Raw genomic sequence first — 19,276 nt, forward strand, 5'->3', positions numbered from 1 at the left:
TGTGTTCATGCCAATTCTCTGATTGGCCCGTAGCCAGAGAGGGGAAAAGGGTGATGTCATAATATCGAGGCATAAGAGCCACAAGAGGGGCTGTCTATGCCTGTAGAAAATCAGATGGGCATAACGGGCATATATCCGAAATCTTGAGGATTGGTGGATTGGTGAACTTCACATGACATTTCAGCCAACCATCTACCCATATATGGAGATCTCTATATATGTCAGTACTTGTCCCTTTTATGACCATATACAGAGATCCTTGATGTCATCAGTATATGCCCAAATATGGGCATGCCGCCTTTGTGCCTATATGGAGCTGGCAGATTTGTTAGACCCTGATGCCAAGATGACAGTACATTGAGGTTAGCACAGTCCATATTTGGGCATTGCTGCATTGGGAACTCCTTATTTGGTTATGGCTGTAGTCATAGTGACATCAGCGCGATTACATCATTCTTTTTTTAGATCAACATAATAATAACCTACTAATTAAGTTAAATAGAAGCTATGCAGCACGACTACACTGCAGAGCAATCTGCTTGTTAACTTTATCCGGATACTGTTGTCTCTTTTAAATATAATCAACATTCATGCAACAGTGTTAGCTGTCCCATGCATAAAAGCAAGGATACAATAATGACTTCTAAAGACAAAAGACGAAAGGTTGGAAAGAACAAATCAAAGAATAACGAAACAATCGAGGATGATCCCTATGAGCAGGAGAGTCAGTTCATCCTCAGGCTGCCCATGGAATATGCATCAACAGTAAGAAGCATTGTTCAATCAACCAGTGCGAAAGACATACTCACCATCAAGATTCACCCGGACGGTCGTCATGGAGTAGTGAGTGTGGACCGCGTCCCCTTGGCCTGCACACTGATGGATCTGCCCTGCCCTGTGGAGTCGCTGAAATCGGTAGACAACAACACCTTTTACAAGACTGCTGATGTCAGTCAGATGCTGGTGTGCACACTAGACGGAGACCTCACATCGCCGACCGAAGGCGCCGAGAAGATCAAAACGAAGGACAAGGACACGGACGAGAGCTTTATCTGGAACCACGGCATCGCTCGCCCCCTGAAGAACGTGCGCAAGAAAAGATTCCGTAAGATGGCAAAGAAGAAATACGCCGAGTCTCCCGACGTGGAGAAACAGGTGAAGAGACTGCTGAGCGCAGACGCCGAGGCCGTCAGCGTCAGGTGGGAGGTGATAGCGACGGACGAGTCCGAGGAGAAGACGGACCAGCGCGGCTCTCTGGACGACCCGGACCCCTTGCTGGGCACCTCGGGGCTCAAGCCGGACCACAGCTCCATGACCCGCCGTGAGAAACTGAGGGAGCTCTTTAATGATAGCAGCGGCATCAGCAGCAGCAGCAGCAGCAGCAGCAGCAGTGAGGAGGAGGAGGTGGAGTTCTCAACGGGCCTGAAATTTAAGGCCCGGCCCTAACTGGGCCCTAGTGGGCCGGCCCGAAGCCGGGCCCGACCCTATCAATATAATCATAATTTAGGACCCGAAAGCCCGAAAAGCCAGAGAGAGAAGAAATAAATAAAGATTGCCAGTAGGCTGCACCAGTGTCTCAAATTACAGCAGAGTGAGAGAACGGACATAGTCCTATAATAGTTGGCGAAATGGCAACTTCACGTGTTCAGTTGTTCATAAAACATGCCAAGATCAGCACAAATGTTAAATCCCTGTTGTCATACGTACATCTCTCATTCTCTCTCCCTGACGTTCTCGCTGCCTGTGTTTATATCTCGGTGATGCACCAAACACAGCAGCAGCAGACAGGGTAGATCTATAAACCCAAAACGTGTTCATTTCGCTCGCATTCTGGGCTTGCAGATCTGTTATGATCGATGCGCGACACCACACCATGCTTCAACATGCAATACAAATCAGGATAGTGTGCCTTCTGCAAGTCTAAGTGCCGCTGCGGCTGTAAACCCTCAATATAAATGCACACAGCATCACTGGGACACTTCATTAACCAGAAAGCATATGGAATTAATTATGTCTTACCAGACGAGCTGGTTGTCATCTTGTAGTAGTGTTGTGCTAAAGTTGATGTTGTTTACAATCCTCCTCCTCTACTTTGTTCAGGCTTCAGTGCCGCGGTGCGTGCAGACAGACAGACAGGGATGCGCCTGTTCTCTGTCAATCTTATCAATTATCATTTATTTTAGGCTCGGCCCTACCCGACAACGTCGGGGCCGGGCCGGGCCGGGCTCGGGCAGAATTTGAGAACTCTAGGAGGAAGGTGAAGGGCAGTGGCAGAGGACAAGCACCTGAACATCTAGAACCGTGGTTTTCAAACCCTTTTCATAGCAAGGTCCATTATTTAGTCATCATTTGAGTCACGGACGACCACCATTTGAGCAGATTTAGCCTCTTGGACACTTATCCAAACGACCTTGGATAAGTTTCTTTACACAATTAGCCAGTAGCTATGCCCCTCCCAAAAAGCTTTTGTCCAATGCTAGCTTAGAATAACTTCCTGCTTGCCAAGGTTTGCCTTGGCAAGCTGCCGGTTGCTAAGCTAGCATTGGACAAAAGCTTTTAGGGGAGGGGCATAGCTACTGGCTAATTCCATGCTGTATTGATGTTGGTAGTGGTACCATTAGGAGAGACAACAGGTCAACGTTGATCAAAAGAACAATTCTCCTACATTCTCACTTCGACACACGACACACATGCATATCTTCTTGTATGGGCCTTTCTGTCCGTGATGTTAGTTATCTCCATACATGGAGTTCTGTAGGTATGTATATGTTACAGTATGTTTGGGTAACTCAGGACGTTCATTGTAAGAGCGCTTGTTTTGTCGTTCACCACACAACAATCACCACCAGATGGCGACGACAGCCATTCACTAGTGAAGGCGCTGACGTCACTCGTTTGCGACTCTCTTTCTTTATTTACTAGCCTAGCCTAGCCTAGCCTAGCCTAGCCTAGCCTAGCTTGCCCAGGCCTTGGCATAAATATAACGATTGCATTCACCACGGCTCCGCTGGCCGCGCGGCCCTGGCCCGCTCTTCGCGGCCACTCGCGCCTGCGGCGCTCGGGGCGAAGAGCAGGACCAAGGTCTGCTGGCCTTCGCGCCGCTTTCAATGTCGTGGACAATCGAGCGGCTCCGCCTGGAGGACGTTGTTGTGGCGACCGCTTGGTCCGCCCCGTGCCGCACGGCGAGTGCTCCGTTTCTCGACCGTACTGTTTCTCTAACAAACCGTGACATATATACCGCTCAAAAATTAGGTGATGCAGGTGTTAACAATAATTAAACTCTCTAATATGAACCCTTTCATTTATTCGGTTACCAACTCTCATCATCATTTAGCTAGGGACCACCTGGAACCCCCTCACGGCCCACTGGTTGAGAACCACTGATCTAGAACACGGAGGACGGCCTGGTCAGACATAAACGCATGCAGGAGAAACTGAACGAGTCTGTCTCAGCGCACCACAAAACGGACAATTATTAGATAGTGACAATTATTAGATAGTGACAATTATTAGATAGTGACAATTATTAGATATAGTGACAATTATTAGATAGTGATGGAGTATCAGGTGCAGATGTGATGATAACCTACAAGAAACTGCATCCGCAAGAAACAGCAGGAGGAACTCACCAAGTCACCATGAAAGTAGAGAACCGGGCCCTAAAGAATTGCTTCAGGCATTTTTGGTTGAACGAGGTTTCAGTGTAAAAATATGTGGAAACACTTCCTTGGTCTATTGACAGTGTTGCCCAAGATAAGAACATTTGTGTTGTTGTTTACGGCTCGTATTGGTCAAGTATTGTGATCAGGGCAGGTAAAAGCCCTCTGGCCTCGCTCGGTTGTGATTGGATTTTTCTGCCCCCAAAGTTGTGGGTCACCAATTAGGGCCCAGTATGCAAATATGGGGAGGGTTTATCACCAGAGACATTTTTTTATCCATTCCACACAGAGATTCCAGACTAATATCAACGCAGTGATATTAGTCTGCAATCTGCATGGCCATGCCAGGCTAGGCCTTCTGCCCCTCAAACAACGATATGACCTAAGGTCACAGTGGCCTTGATTCCCCACCCTGTCCCAACTGATCTCATCATGTTATCTGCCTCTTTCATATCAATACAGTTTGTAAATGAATCTGATCAGTCCATGGCTGAGCATGTGTCAACCTGTGTGAAAGTTTCTACAAGTATTGAACATTTCTACTGTAAATAGGCCTACCATTATTTTGCAAAATAAACTGCTTTTTTCACTGATAGTTATACAGAAGAAACGACCTGATTGTGATACAAGACTGGCTTTAATGATGCTTCACAGCCATTGCACCACAGACTCTCATAGCACCACAACAACCATCACCACAACTTTCGAATTAGCTTTAGATTTCAATTGAACCATTTGAACCGTTTTTAAATCTGTGAAACAGATTTTATTAAAGACGTGCGATTGTGCTGAGACATTCAGGCTACCTAGGCTACCTAGGCGACCTATTTGCCTATTGGCTGTCCCCATGTCACATGGTAACCGAGCTAGTTTCATGATTGGGAGCGGCCTTGCGCTGTTCTGGCGCTGTTCTTCTTCTCGAGTTTGGAAAAAAAGGATCCGTTCCGTTTGTCACATTGTCATGATCGTAAAACTATCTAGTTTTAACGTTCAGAACGTTTTCTTTTTGAACAATAAAAACATTGACAGCCAGGGGGAAAAAAATCCATGAAGGACACGGAATGCAATCGTTCACTCGCCGTTGGAAAATTGACATATATTAGACTATTCTGGATGTGTGGCTAACGGCTAACGCTAACGTTAGCTAGCGCTAGCTGCAGGCTAACGCTAGCTAGCGCTAGCTGCAGGCTAACGCAGGCATGTTATACACAATTACTCATGGAATAAAACGGCGACCCAACTCGGAATGCAATCGTTCACTCGCCGTTGGAAAATTGACTTAGACTATTCTGGATGTGTGGCTAACGGCTAACGCTAATGTTAGCTAGCGCTAGCTGCAGGCTAACGCTAGCTAGCGCTAGCTGCAGGCTAACGCACGAGTCACGGTGTGTAATAAATTCACTTCAACCTCGTGTTGAGCAGTTAAACCTATTTGCTACGTACGTCTACAAAAACGTTCATATTTCAAAGATAAAGTGCTTACGGAAGTCTCACAGATGTCACAGTATGGTACGCTCAAGCAGAATTACCTGTATCTTTCGTATTGTTTAATAAACAGCATTTTAATCCGATCAGACATCATTTTCTGTTGTTTTTCAGCCATGCGACCCCATCGGTTGCGAGGTGTACTGCACTTAGATACATTAATACCTTTTGAAGGAAACGACGACCGATCGGATTAAAATGCTCCTCTTTAAATAATACGATCATTACGGGACATTCTGCTGGAGCGTACCCTATGGTGACATCCGTGAGCCTTCACTAAGCAATTTATCTTTGTAATCTGACCGTTTGTGTAGACGTACGTAGCAAATTGGTTAAACTGCTCAACAGCAGTTTGTGTTGAATTCACGGTTGGCGCAGCGTAGCGTCTTTACATTTAGCCCAATAATGCTAATCTACATCAATAACTAAAGTTTAAAACATACATAAACCACTTTAACCCTATGTTATACCAAGGCTATTTGAAAATAGCCGATCTACAAGCTCACAACGCATTGCGGTGCGACGCGTTGTGATCTTGTAGATCTGCTATTTTCAAACATTTTGTACTTTTACTTTTGGTACTTTAAGTACATTTGGATACCAATACTTTTGTACTTTTACTCAAGTACATTTTTAATTCTGGACTTTTACTTGTAACAGAGTGATTCTACATTGCAGAATTGATACTTTTACTTAATTATAAAAATGTAGGTACTTTTTCCACCACTGTGTAAACGTTTGTGTTCTCATGCCAATAAAGCTTCTTTGAATTGAAGATTGAATTGAAGATTGCTCCCCATGTGGCGGAGTACACAATAATGGTAAATAAAGTAGCTTACTCTAAAATAATCCATCCATCCATCCATCCATCTTCAACCGCTTATCCAGCATCGGGTCACTGGGGTAACAGTTCCAACTGAGATTTCTAGAGTTCCTTAATAATAATAATTGAAATAAACAATACTAATGATTATAATTGCGACCGTCAGGTCGCAGTTACTATGAAAACCTCCACCGCCTGTCTGTCCGTCAGTCTGTCTGTCACGTCACATCACACTTTTTTGCCCCTATCCATGTGAAATTTTCCACACACAATCCTTGTCTGCCAATCCACAACCTCCACCCTTCCAGGGACCCCCGCAGCTCCAGGGACCCCCGCCAAATTTTTTAAAACACATTTTTGAATACTGCTCCTACAGTTTTTGCCCTAAAATCACACAAATCGCTACACAGTATGTCTACACTTATCTCATCGACATGGATCTGTCCCATATAGCGCCACCATCAGGTCGATTTTTTAACACATTTTTGGACCTAAACTTTTTTTTTTTTCAATTTTTTTTTTCAAACTTTTTTTTTTCAAAACATTTTTTTTTCAAACTTTTTTTACACTAACGTCAACACACCAATCCACAGATTTTATATTGACTGTGTGTCAATTCTTGTTTGAAGCGGTGAAAGCCGCTTCCAAGGAGTGGCTTTGTCTGTCCAGTCAATTTTGTCTGTCCCGTACATGTCCCATGCATGCTTGACCAATTGAGGATTGGTCAAGCTTCACATGCCAATTTGGCTCTCCAGACAAAATCATTAATTCATTCAAAATTCATAAAAATATAGAACTAAAGCACATAGAAAGTATAGATCTAGAACACAGAATGTATAGATCTAGAACACAGATTTCATAGCTCTAGAACACATAGAATAAAGATTCACTGCTTCACTTCGAACCGAGGTTTGATTTATGGGTTCAGATTTCTTGATCCCTAGCGCCTCTGATCTGGGGCAGAAACAGCAGAACTCACTACATGTCGCAACGTGACACGTTCGTTTTGAGCCTGTAGATGGGTTATTTTCTGCAAGAGGATTTTATAAGAAGGGGGAAAAGAACCAGACCTAGTATAGAGCCCTGGGGGATCTCAGTCAATAAAATAATATGGATCAGGCTTTAAACTTGGACTAGAACCTCATTCATAGTTTTATCATGTTCCTTGAACCATGAACAATGAACAGGTGCAAATCCTGACACAATCATGCACAAACATTGTAATGACTTTGGACGCAGAGCCTGTCTGCTCCCCTCTGGATGGAACGTCATTACAGACACATCAATCCACCACCTGCAGACACACTGGTCAATACAAAGACACAGCACAACATGCTTCTGTTCACTCCAACTGTCAGTTCCCAGGACAGGAACGTTGTATGTTTTCCTCAAAGGTTGGTTCCAGATACTGTATGTGATCATAGACCCTGGAACTGGCTATACCAGAACTGGAGTTCATCATTGATTCGATGATCTTTCTGTAATATTCTCAAATTGAGTTACTAAGTCAGTTGGCGATACTAGAGCACAGAACACACACAATTTTTAATATAATAATACATGCGATTAAAACATTTTATCGAATTAATTACATGCTTTGTAATTAATTAATCGCATTTTAATCGCACATCGATATTTGACCTGAGAAACATTTTTTTAAGTAAAACACATTTTGTTGTACGAGTGAATCAACAAGTGAGTTTTTTAAATCTAAATTTCGCATCCACTGGGCCAAGCAAAGCGCTCTGATTGGCTACTTCTCCCTTTGCGTTTGTTGTCTCATCTTGGTTGGTGCATCGCTATGATCCGTATGCCCGAAACTGAAGGTGCTGTGGTGCAAAAACTAAGTGCGATTAAAAAAAAATCTGTAATTAATTAATCACAATTAATCAGTTAAAGTCCCAGCCCTAATATATATATATATATATATATATATATAAATATAAAATAACTCCTACTGCACTGACCACACACTCCATAGATGATGAACACAACTTGAGTTAATGCTTCATCTTTTATTTTGCACAAGACATACAAGCTATCGATAGCAAGTTACTTACTATTATAACAAAGCTGAAGCTCACAATGTCATGTTCACTTGCAGAAAGAATCATTAACCTTAGTGCCATTTCATGGTGTCTGTCGCCAAAATAAAAGCATGGGTTTCCGAGGCTACACTGGGCCCGTTAGGTTTATGACACTGGGCCCGTTAGGTTTATGAACTGTCTGTGATTGGTCTTCATTTGTGGGGAGTGAGTGGAGAAACAGACAAACGCCACTAACTGTCTTTGCCTTCTGCAACACATTGTAAGATATTCCCCAATTTGGACTTCAATGAACGACACGGAAACAACATATTTTACGATAATATCAAACACTAGAAAAATATTGTTCCTTCGAAACAATTGTGGGCTCGCTTCAAGCCAGAAAACAATGGCTATAAAAGTACAAAATGTCAAGATTGCAGGCAGTGCTCTCTTTGACGTTACTGACGTCAACGATTGGTCCATTTTGTTCCAAAAATGTGTTGTGCAAAAGTTGACCCGCTGGTGGCGCTATAACAGGCCAATGTAAGAAGGGTGGTATCTGTTCCTTGACCTATTGGGAATGTGCTTGCAAGATTTCACGCACATTGCAGGCTGTGTTCATGATTTGAGGTGTTTTTGGCTTTGGCCACTTTATCGCTGCTTGCAGCAATATTCATTATTATAATTTTTCTGTGTGTGTGCACTTCATAGGCATATTAGATAAAGGTCCTTAGATTGTGTGTAGAATGTTTCATGCAAATTGCAAAAAATTTTTTTCACAAACTGCTCAAAATGATATAGCGCCCCCCTTTGGCCAATTGGGGTAAGATTGGTTTTAGTGATATGTGGACTAACACTCTACATCTTTGCCAAATGCCATGAACATGTTACTTTGCATGTATGATTTAGAGGCAGAAGAATAATTTGCATAAAACTGCAATATTCATTGAATTTATTTTAAAAAGCATGTTTCAATTTTAAAGAAATCCGATCTGACAGATCTTTAGATATCGGTCCAAAGTTCACGTAAAAAAAGTTTTGTGCACGTGGAGCGAAAATTCCAGAATAAAAGCGGGTTTACGCGTTTTACAAACTGCTCAATATGGCGGAAAATCGAAGGGCGGAGCTTACTTAACAACGACACAGATGTCTTCCGCTCGAGTCAAAGCACGCGTGTAACAAGTTGCATGTCTTCAAACAAAATGAGTCATGACTTATGCCCGTTTGAAGTTTGAATTTTCAAACGCTTCGTATAGCGCCCCCCTTTGGCCGATTGGAATAAAATTGGTTTCAGTGATACTTTGACTAACCCTCCACATCTTTGCCAAATGCCATGAACGTGTAACTTTGCATGTATGATTTAGAGGCAGAAGAATAATTTGCATAAAACCGCAATATTGATAGAATTATTAAAAAATTATATTTCACTTTAAAAGAAATCCGCCGAGATTAGTTTGACCGTATTGGTCCAAAGTTCATGTGAAAAAAGTTTTGTGCACTTGACGCGAAAATCCCAGGAGGAGATAGATTTTTACTGTTTTTCATATAATTCCGAATTGTGGGAGACCTAAAGGTCAGAGGTCAAAAGTTAGAGGGTAAAAGTTGTTCGGCATGAGGAGACGCATAAGTGTATACAGGTTTCATGGCTGTATGTATAACACAGCATGAGCTATACCTGTTCAAAGATCGCACTTTCGAGGGCTTCCTACAGCGCCACCATTTGGCTGATTGCTATAGAAAATAATAGCACACTTCGCCACTGTAAACTGAACACATTGATGTTTTTATTTTCATTTTCTCACTAAGTATGTAGGAGTAGAAAGGAACCGAAGTTCCCGTCTACTGTATGATAGATAAACAAACAAATAAATAACTAGAAAAATATTGTTCCTTCGAAACAATTGTGGGCTCGCTTCAAGCCGGAAAACAATGGCTATAAAAGCACAAAATGTCAAGATCGCAGGCAGTGCTCTCTTTGACGTTACTGACGTCAAAGATTGGTCCATTTTGTTCCAAAAATGTGTTGTGCAAAAGTTGACCCGCTGGTGGCGCTATAACAGGCCAATGTGAGAAGGTTGGTATCTGTTCCTTGACCTATTGTGAATGTGCTTGCAAGATTTCACGCACATCCCAGGCTGTGTTCATGATTTGAGGTGTTTTTGGCTTTGGACACTTTATCGCTGCTTGCAGCTATATTTATTATTCTTATTTTATATTTTTTTTGTGTGCACTTCATAGGCATGTTAGATAAAGGTCCTTAGATTGCGTGTAGAATGTTTCATGCAAATTGCAAAAAAAATCCTAGAATAAAAACGGGTTTAAGCGTTTTACAAACTGCTCAAAATTATATAGCGCCCCCCTTTGGCCATTTGGGGTAAGATTGGTTTCAGTGATATTTGAACTAACCCTCTACACTATTTTGTCATGAAAATGTGACTTTGCATGTATGTTTTAGAGGCAGAAGAATAATTTGCATAAAAATGCAATATTGTTTGAATTATTTAAAAAAGCATGTTTCAATGTTAAAGAAATCCGATCTGACAGATCTTTAGATATCGGTCCAAAGTTCACGTAAAAAAAGTTTTGTGCACGTGACGCGAAAATTCCAGAATAAAAGCGGGTTTACGCGTTTTACAAACTGCTCAAAATGGCGGAAAATCGAAGGGTGGAGCTTACTTAACAACGACACAGATGTCTTCCGCTTGAGTCAAAGCACGCGTGTAACAAGTTGCGTGTCTTCAAACGAAACGAGTCATGACTTATGCCCGTTTGAAGTTTGAATTTTCAGACGCTTCGTATAGCGCCCCCCTTTGGCCGATTGGAATAAAATTGGTTTCAGTGATACTTTGACTAACCCTCCACATCTTTGCCAAATGCCATGAACGTGTAACTTTGCATGTATGATTTAGAGGCCGAAGAATAATTTGCATAAAACCGCAATATTGATGGAATTATTAAAAAATTATATTTCACTTTAAAAGAAATCCGCCGAGATTAGTTTGACCGTATTGGTCCAAAGTTCATGTGAAAAAAGTTTTGTGCGCGTATCGAAAAAAACCCAGGAGGAGATAGATTTTTACTGTTTTTCATATAATTCCGAATTGTGGGAGACCTAAAGGTCAGAGGTCAAAAGTTAGAGGGTAAAAGTTGTTCCGCATGAGGAGACGCATAAGTGTATACAGGTTTCATGGCTGTATGTATAACACAGCATGAGCTATACCTGTTCAAAGTTCGCACTTTCGAAGGCTTCCTGCAGCGCCACCATTTGGCCGATTGCTGTAAAAAGTAATAGCACACGTCGCCACAGTAAGCTGAACACATTGATGTTTTTATTTTCATTTTCTCACTAAGTATGTAGGAGTAGAAAGGAACCGAAGTTTTTTGATACTTGATATGCCTGCCTGATAGATAAACTAGAAAAATATTGTTCCTTCGAAACAATTGTGGGCTCGCTTCAAGCCAGAAAACAATGGCTATAAAAGCACAAAATGTCAAGATCGCAGGCAGTGCTCTCTTTGACGTTACTGACGTCAAAGATTGGTCCATTTTGTTCCAAAAATGTGTTGTGCAAAAGTTGACCCGCTGGTGGCGCTATAACAGGCCAATGTGAGAAGGTTGGTATCTGTTCCTTGACCTATTGGGAATGTGCTTGCAAGATTTCACGCACATCCCAGGCTGTGTTCATGATTTGAGGTGTTTTTGGCTTTGGACACTTTATCGCTGCTTGCAGCTATATTTATTATTATTATTTTATAATTTTTTTGTGTGCACTTCATAGGCATGTTAGATAAAGGTCCTTAGATTGCGTGTAGAATGTTTCATGCAAATTGCAAAAAAAATCCTAGAATAAAAACGGGTTTAAGCGTTTTACAAACTGCTCAAAGTTATATAGCGCCCCCCTTTGGCCATTTGGGGTAAGATTGGTTTCAGTGATATTTGAACTAACCCTCTACACTATTTTGTCATGAAAATGTGACTTTGCTTGTATGTTTTAGAGGCAGAAGAATAATTTGCATAAAAATGCAATATTGTTTGAATTATTTAAAAAAGCATGTTTCAATGTTAAAGAAATCCGATCTGACAGATCTTTAGATATCGGTCCAAAGTTCACGTAAAAAAAGTTTTGTGCACGTGACGCGAAAATTCCAGAATAAAAGCGGGTTTACGCGTTTTACAAACTGCTCAAAGTGGCGGAAAATCGAAGGGCGGAGCTTACTTAACAACGACACAGATGTCTTCCGCTTGAGTCAAAGCACGCGTGTAACAAGTTGCATGTCTTCAAACGAAACGAGTCATGACTTATGCCCGTTTGAAGTTTGAATTTTCAGACGCTTCGTATAGCGCCCCCCTTTGGCCGATTGGAATAAAATTGGTTTCAGTGATACCTTGACTAACCCTCTACATCTTTGCCAAATGCCATGAACGTGTAACTTTGCATGTATGATTTAGAGGCCGAAGAATAATTTGCATAAAACTGCAATATTTATTGAATTATTAAAAAATTATATTTCACTTTAAAAGAAATCCGCCGAGATTAGTTTGACCGTATTGGTCCAAAGTTCATGTGAAAAAAGTTTTGTGCGCGTATCGAAAAAAACCCAGGAGGAGATAGATTTTTACTGTTTTTCATATAATTCCGAATTGTGGGAGATCTAAAGGTCAGAGGTCAAAAGTCAGAGGCTAAAAGTTGTTCGGCATGAGGAGACGCATACGTGTATACAGGTTTCATGCCTGTACCTCAAACACAGCATGAGCTATACCTGTTCAAAGTTCGCACTTTCGAAGGCTTCCTACAGCGCCACCATTTGGCCGATTGCTGTAAAAAGTAATAGCACACTTCGCCACTGTAAACTGAACACATTGATGTTTTTATTTTCATTTTCTCACTAAGTATGTAGGAGTAGAAAGGAACCGAAAATCCCGTCTACTTACTAGATAAACAAATAAATAAATAAATAAATAATGACAATATCTAAAGTGTGCTCGCCAGGTACTGGCGAGCCCACAATAAATAATGACAATATCTAAAGTGTGCTCGCCTTATAGGCGAGCCCACAATGACAACATCTAGAGTGTGCTCGCCTTATAGGCGAGCCCACAATTATAATTTTCCGAAGGTCTGTCTGTCTGAGTGTCCGAGCGTTTCTCCTCGGTGGATGGAGCAATTGATCTAAATCCGCATCACCATTAGCATATGAACAGACCTGACATAACTACAAAGCCCATTTTCACAAATTGTATACTGTATATTAGCATTTTTATTGTGTATCTTTTCTGCATCTAGCATGAGGCATACCGGTATCTATTCTGCATCTAGCATGAGGCAAACATAAATCTTTGCTTCTGGGGGTCCCTGGAAGAAAAAAAATTAGATTGAGATGGGGGTCCGCGGTGTGTGTGTGTGTGTGTGTGTGTGTGTGTGTGTGTGTGTGTGTGTGTGTGTGTGTGTGTGTGTGTGTGTGCAGGGGGGGGGGGGGGGGGGGTTGCACAGCTTTGCCAAAATGTGTGTGTGTGTGTGTGTGTGTGTGTGTGTGTGTGTGTGTGTGTGTGTGTGTGTGTGACTGTGTGTGTGTGTGTGTGTGTGTGTGTGTGTGTGTGTGTGTGTGTGTGTGTGTGTGTGTAGGCGGGCGGGGGTGGGGGGGAGTTACACACCTTTGGTGTCTGTCTGAGTGGCCCTGTTACAGCGCCACCAGGAGGCGGGTTTGAGTAAAACACATTTTTGCACAGTACTCCTACAGATTTTGTCCAAAAATCATGCAGTATCTCTATAGCCATTAAAGAAACGGGTATTTCTTACATATTTCTTACATCCTACATATTATCATGCAAGCACTAGTTAAAGTTACTTTCCATCCCTCATATACTGTGTGCACAGTGCACACCCCGTAACCCACACACTGCACATCATTTCGGAGCTCATATCTTCCAACGGGTAAGGGCTAGTAACACATAAGTGTAGGCCTAAATGAAATTCTTCCAAAATGGTGAATGAAAGGCCTTGAATAATATCCTTTTTTAGTAGTGAGATTAGATAAGAGGGGACCCAGAGAACTTAATGGCCACTTGTTCTGCCGTTAGAACCAAGGTCGTCTTCTTCCCATAGCTCAGGCAGGAAGAGTGGAGAAGGAAGACAGGGGTCTGGGGCATGATAACAGCCAGAGCTACAGAGCAAAGGAGGAAGAGGGAAGACGGAGGAGTGGATTATAAAACAAAAACAAGGCAGTGGTTTGTCCTCGGCTCTGGTAACCGGCGGTAACGGCCATGCCCTCTTTCATGTTCCAGCGCTGGCTGAAGATTTATTCTGACGGGGAGGAGGAGCGGGGAGGAGGGGGGGGGGGGGGGGGGGGGGGGACCTCCAGGACACGGCCTGACAGAGCGACCTCCGACCTCTCCTTTTGCCAGAGCTTGCTTGGGGTCCCGTTAGGAATACCCACGGGGCCTCACACCAGCCTAGTGCGCGTCTGGGCCCTCGGTGGTGTCAGATGGCTTAGGGCCCTTTTTTAAAAATGTATTTTTCAAAAAGGGGGGGGGGGGGGGGGGGGGGGATCAATAAGAAGGGTCGGAGAGGAGATGCTGCAGAAACATGAGCCTGTGATATTTACTTTGCTGTGAGGCACAGTGTGTTCAGGGCACTTGTCAAAGACGCGGCTGCGAGAGCGTGTTTAGTTGGGAGAGGAAAATAAGTCGATAAATGGAACTGAAGTCTTGTTTTTTTTTTTTTGTTTTTTCTGCAATCATCTTGAGAATGGACAGTTAGTACACTCTGTATTTCAGTGGTGAATAGATTTTTATTTGGCAATGTTTTGGGAGCGACCATGAACAGTATCGTAATGCATTACGATGAGGAAATTGCAATGCATTTTCAAGTGAGGGGAAGGCTCAAAGTTAAAATGAAAGCGGATGGAGTATTTAAGCCTAAATCTTCTCTTAACCGACACAAAATTTGGGAGAGAAAATACTTTTGGGGTGGCGGTAAAATTGTCCTGACAGAAGTGTTATTTTCCCACAGGCGGGATCTCCCTGCCATGCATTTTGGATTGAGCTTGCTGGTCTGAGACAAAGCAGGTAATTGGATTCACATTGTGTCTACGAGGGCGAAGCAGGGAACAAACCCTATAGCCCTCCCAGGGCAGGCCCATGGCGGCCAGTGTGATGGTGATATTGTGCTGACCCCGCTATCAGGGGTCAGGGTGGGGAATTATGTGTTGGCTGTCAAGCTGAGACCCAACATTCTGCCCAGAGGTAAGGTGAATTCACAGTTTCTCAGAGGAGCTAGGCCAGCCACAAGGGGACTCTCTCTCTCTCTTGCTCTCATTCTCTTTCTCTTGTTTTCTCTTTCTCTCTTTTCCTCGTATTCTCACATTCACACATGCTATCAAACATATAATTTTCGGAATGTCTGTCTGAGTGAGTGTCTGTCTGTCTGTCTGTCTGTCTGTCTGTCTTTCTGTCTGTCTGTCTGTCTGTCTGAGTGTCTGTCACAGCGTTTCTCCTCAGTGGCTGGAGCAATTGATCTGAAATCGCATCACCATTAGCATATGAACACACCTGACATAACTGTGAAGCCCGTTTGTCACTTTCACAAATCATATGCTGTATATTAGCATTTTTGTATCTACTATCTATTCTGCATAGCATGAGGCTTATCTATTCTGCATCTAGCATGAGGCAACATGTTTAACCAGCTGTGTGTGTGTGTGTGTGTGTGTGTGTGTGTGTGTGTGTGTGTGTGTGTGTGTGTGTGTGTGTGTGTGTGTGTGTGTGTGTGAAATCATGCAGATCGGTACACAATATCTCTGTAGCCATTAAACCAAACGGGTATTTCTTACATTGATGCTCCTACAACATATTATCATGCAAGCACCCGTTAAAGTTACTTTCCATCCCTCATATACTGTGTGCACAGTGCACATCCCATAACCCACACACTGCACATCATTTCAGAACTCATATCTTTGAACGGGTAAGGGCTAGTATCTTAAATGCACACAACTATATCTACTGAATGTGCAGTCCACCTCACGCACGCACGCACACTCCTTCTATGTCCAACTCTCCATCTCTCCACGCCCCCCATTGAGTTTTATAGGTGTATTGTTGCCCTCCAGGGGTGAGAGGAGGGAGAGGAATGACAGGGTGCTGCTGTGCTGAGCTTTGACACCATCCATAGCCACTGGTTCTGTGCTCAGAATGAATGCTCACTCTGCTTCACTCTGGTCACTGGACTGGTTAAAAACCCATTTAGGCCTAGGATTATTGACTACTTTAACCATTGAAAAATAGCAGATATACAAGCTCACAGCGCGGCACTCGGTGCCGCGCTGTGAGCTTGTATATCTGCTATTTTTCTAAGGTTAAAGCATACAATAATGGTTAAAGTGGTTAAAATCTAACGCGACTCGGGCGCGTTCCAGGTATTTGAGAGTTAAACCACTGTTTTCCAAACACTGCTTCGGGACCCATTTATCAGTTGCAGACACATTTATATTGGTCACACGGATGAATATCCCTTTATATTTTGTTTCCTACATTTTTTTATTTTATTGTTCCCTGCAGCAGCAGCGAGCACACTATAGTTGTTCTCACTCTTTATAGTCCATATTCTCCTCAAAACTTACCTATCTACTCCTACATATATATACATTAACCTAGAAACGTAATTAACAGTTGCAAAATTCCACATTACTGTGACATGCACAGTTTAAATTATATTAAAAAATAAATAAAAATAAAATATGATTCATACTCGAGCCGTGACATGTGTATAAAAATCGGTCCGCGACCCACAATTGGGTCCTGACCCACTGTTTAATCTACAAGCTCAGGGGGAGCACCCACACCCATCACTCCCTCCACTCCCTTAAAGGAGTAGTTCACCCCCAAAATGACTTTTTTTTCTATTGATTACTCAGGCCATGGAGAGTAGAGTTCAATAATATTTTTTGGTTTTTGTCACATTCCTAAGACAAAAATGTGATAACAATAAATTTACCCCCATTGATTCCGGATGGTGACCCGTTTCGAAACGGGTCACCATCCGGAATCAATGGGGGTAAATTTACTCGAATCAAAATTTTGTCTTAGGAATGTGACAAAAAACTAAAAATATTATTGAACTCTACTCTCCATGGCCTGAGTAATCAATAGAAAAAAAGTCATTTTGGGGGTGAACTACTCCTTTAATACCATCAGCTATGCAAGCAGGTGTGTAACTGATGACAATTAGGACAATGTAAACAGGTGCTCCCAATCTGATCAACTGGAGGCAAGTCTACACCCACACACAACACAGACTGATAGTCAAACAGCTTCTTTTTTTTTTGGCTTGAAGCGAGCCCACACTGTTTCTTTAGGAACAATATTTTCTAGTTATTATTATTTAAAAAAAAACATGAATTAAAAACAAAACATTTATCAAAAATAATTTAATGAATTAATTGAATAAATAAATCCATAAATCAAAAAACACATTTTTAAGAAGTAGTTCATATTCACAACACGCATTGTGAGCCTGTAGATCTGCTATTTCCACAAGCTTGGGTCAAGGGGAGACGTCAAATGTCTCTTATGGGTCTCGAGCTAAAACGTTTAGGAACCAGTGGATTAAGCAAAGAGAAAGAGCTGTGAACAGCATGACAGTAGGCCTATAGCAAGTTAGCAACATATTATTTTTTTCACATTATTTTTCACTGAGTCAACGAAGAAGCCTTTACGTTTTTTTTAAGAGGTACCATCCATAAAGCGTGGTGAATTCACATTGAAACACTGTCACTTCAATAATGTGCTTGATTTACTGCTCATTGTAATATTTGTATACAATGAGCAGTATTTGTATAGTTTACATATTTGTTTGCATATTTGTGATATATGCTTGGTGGTGTTCAATGATATTTCTCTCAGAAAATCTACACTGGCTTTTTTGAACAATTGGACAGTTTTTATGTTGCTCGATTCAGTATTTAGATATTTGATTTCATTTTCAGAAATCAAATATGGTTTGATTTGGTTCTGGTGACTCATACTGCCCCTCTAATACGTGAGGAGACCATGTTCTTAATATGTAAACATATATAAAATGTATATGTGTGTGTGTGTGTGTGTGTGTGTGTGTGTGTGTGTGTGTGTAATATACATATATATTCTGAGGTTTTGACCTGTCCTCATCAGTCATTTATCGACAGTCACATGGCCAGTTTTCCCTCATACGGTACCAAAATACATACCCTGTCCCTGACATGCACGTACTCACGCGCGCACGCACACACACACACACACACACACACACACACACACACACACACACACACACACACACACACACACACACACACACACACACACACACACACACACACACACACACACACACACACACACACACACACACACACACACACACACACACACACACACACTCCAGTGTGCAGCAGTTGACCTCTCCCACAAGCCAGGCATGCTTCAGGAGAACCTGTCTCCTGTCCTGTTCTCCAAACAACTCTCCTATCACACACTACCACAGCACTTCAAAGAGGCCTGCTTTTGATGCTGGCCATCAGTATGCATTTCATACCGCACCACTTTCTCCTCAGCATTCCTTCTCCCCCCTATCTGTCTCCTCTCCCCACAGTAATTGCCTTCAAAGGCAATTAGCGCAAATTATTTGCGACCGTCCTGGTGGTAAAATCCACTGGTCGTCAATGAAGGTGTCCTGGGGGTCAGATGTATTAGCTCAGTGGCTCTCATTTCCTATAAGCCCCTCTTTCCCCTTCTATGCGTCTTCAAATGGGCTATCAGCAAAACCCGTGGCAAGTCTCATACAGCCTATTAATCTCTGAATGTGGAAAAGGGGCTTTTCTGAAATGTGTTATGCGGCGGCTCACCATTTTCTTTCAAGGCTCGCAGGGCATGTTTGCCCTAAACACGAGGGACTGGTAAGTATGCTTACTTAATTTGTTGGGCAGTGTGTTTTCAGGTTTGCATCCGCCCGCCTAAGCCAATGTTTGGCTAATGCTGCTAGCAACCATTTCATCACCACAGTGCCTGCACGGCCGTCTGCAATTCCCCTTGGAAAATACATGTTTTACTCAGTGAACCAGATCAAAGCGGAGGAGCCGGGATCAAAGACCGGTATCATGCCGCTTTGGTCACATCTGTGTTGTTTACATGAATGCTAAAGGCACACATCAAATATTACCCAACTTTGAAAGATATATGTGTTGAATCAAAGTGTGTTGATGTCACTTTTGAAGTACATCAGTGCATTCGGGGGGTAATTTTTTGAA

At 42.4% G+C, this 19,276-nt stretch overlaps 1 protein-coding gene across 1 annotated transcript; it reads left to right on the forward strand.

Moving 5' to 3' along the window:
* Positions 1-636: 636 nt before the first annotated feature.
* On the forward strand, positions 637-18,644 carry LOC308288077 (transcription initiation factor TFIID subunit 7-like; the record flags this gene model as incomplete). Its single annotated transcript, XM_080729419.1, has 3 exons — positions 637-1,321; positions 15,177-15,236; positions 18,622-18,644. 3 exons carry the CDS (start codon positions 637-639, stop codon positions 18,642-18,644), a joined length of 768 nt encoding a protein of 255 aa, XP_080585545.1.
* Between the last annotated feature and the right edge of the window lie 632 nt (positions 18,645-19,276).

Source organism: Nannobrachium achirus, assembly GCF_963921795.1.
Source record: "Nannobrachium achirus genome assembly, chromosome: 7".
NCBI lineage: Eukaryota > Metazoa > Chordata > Actinopteri > Myctophiformes > Myctophidae > Nannobrachium > Nannobrachium achirus.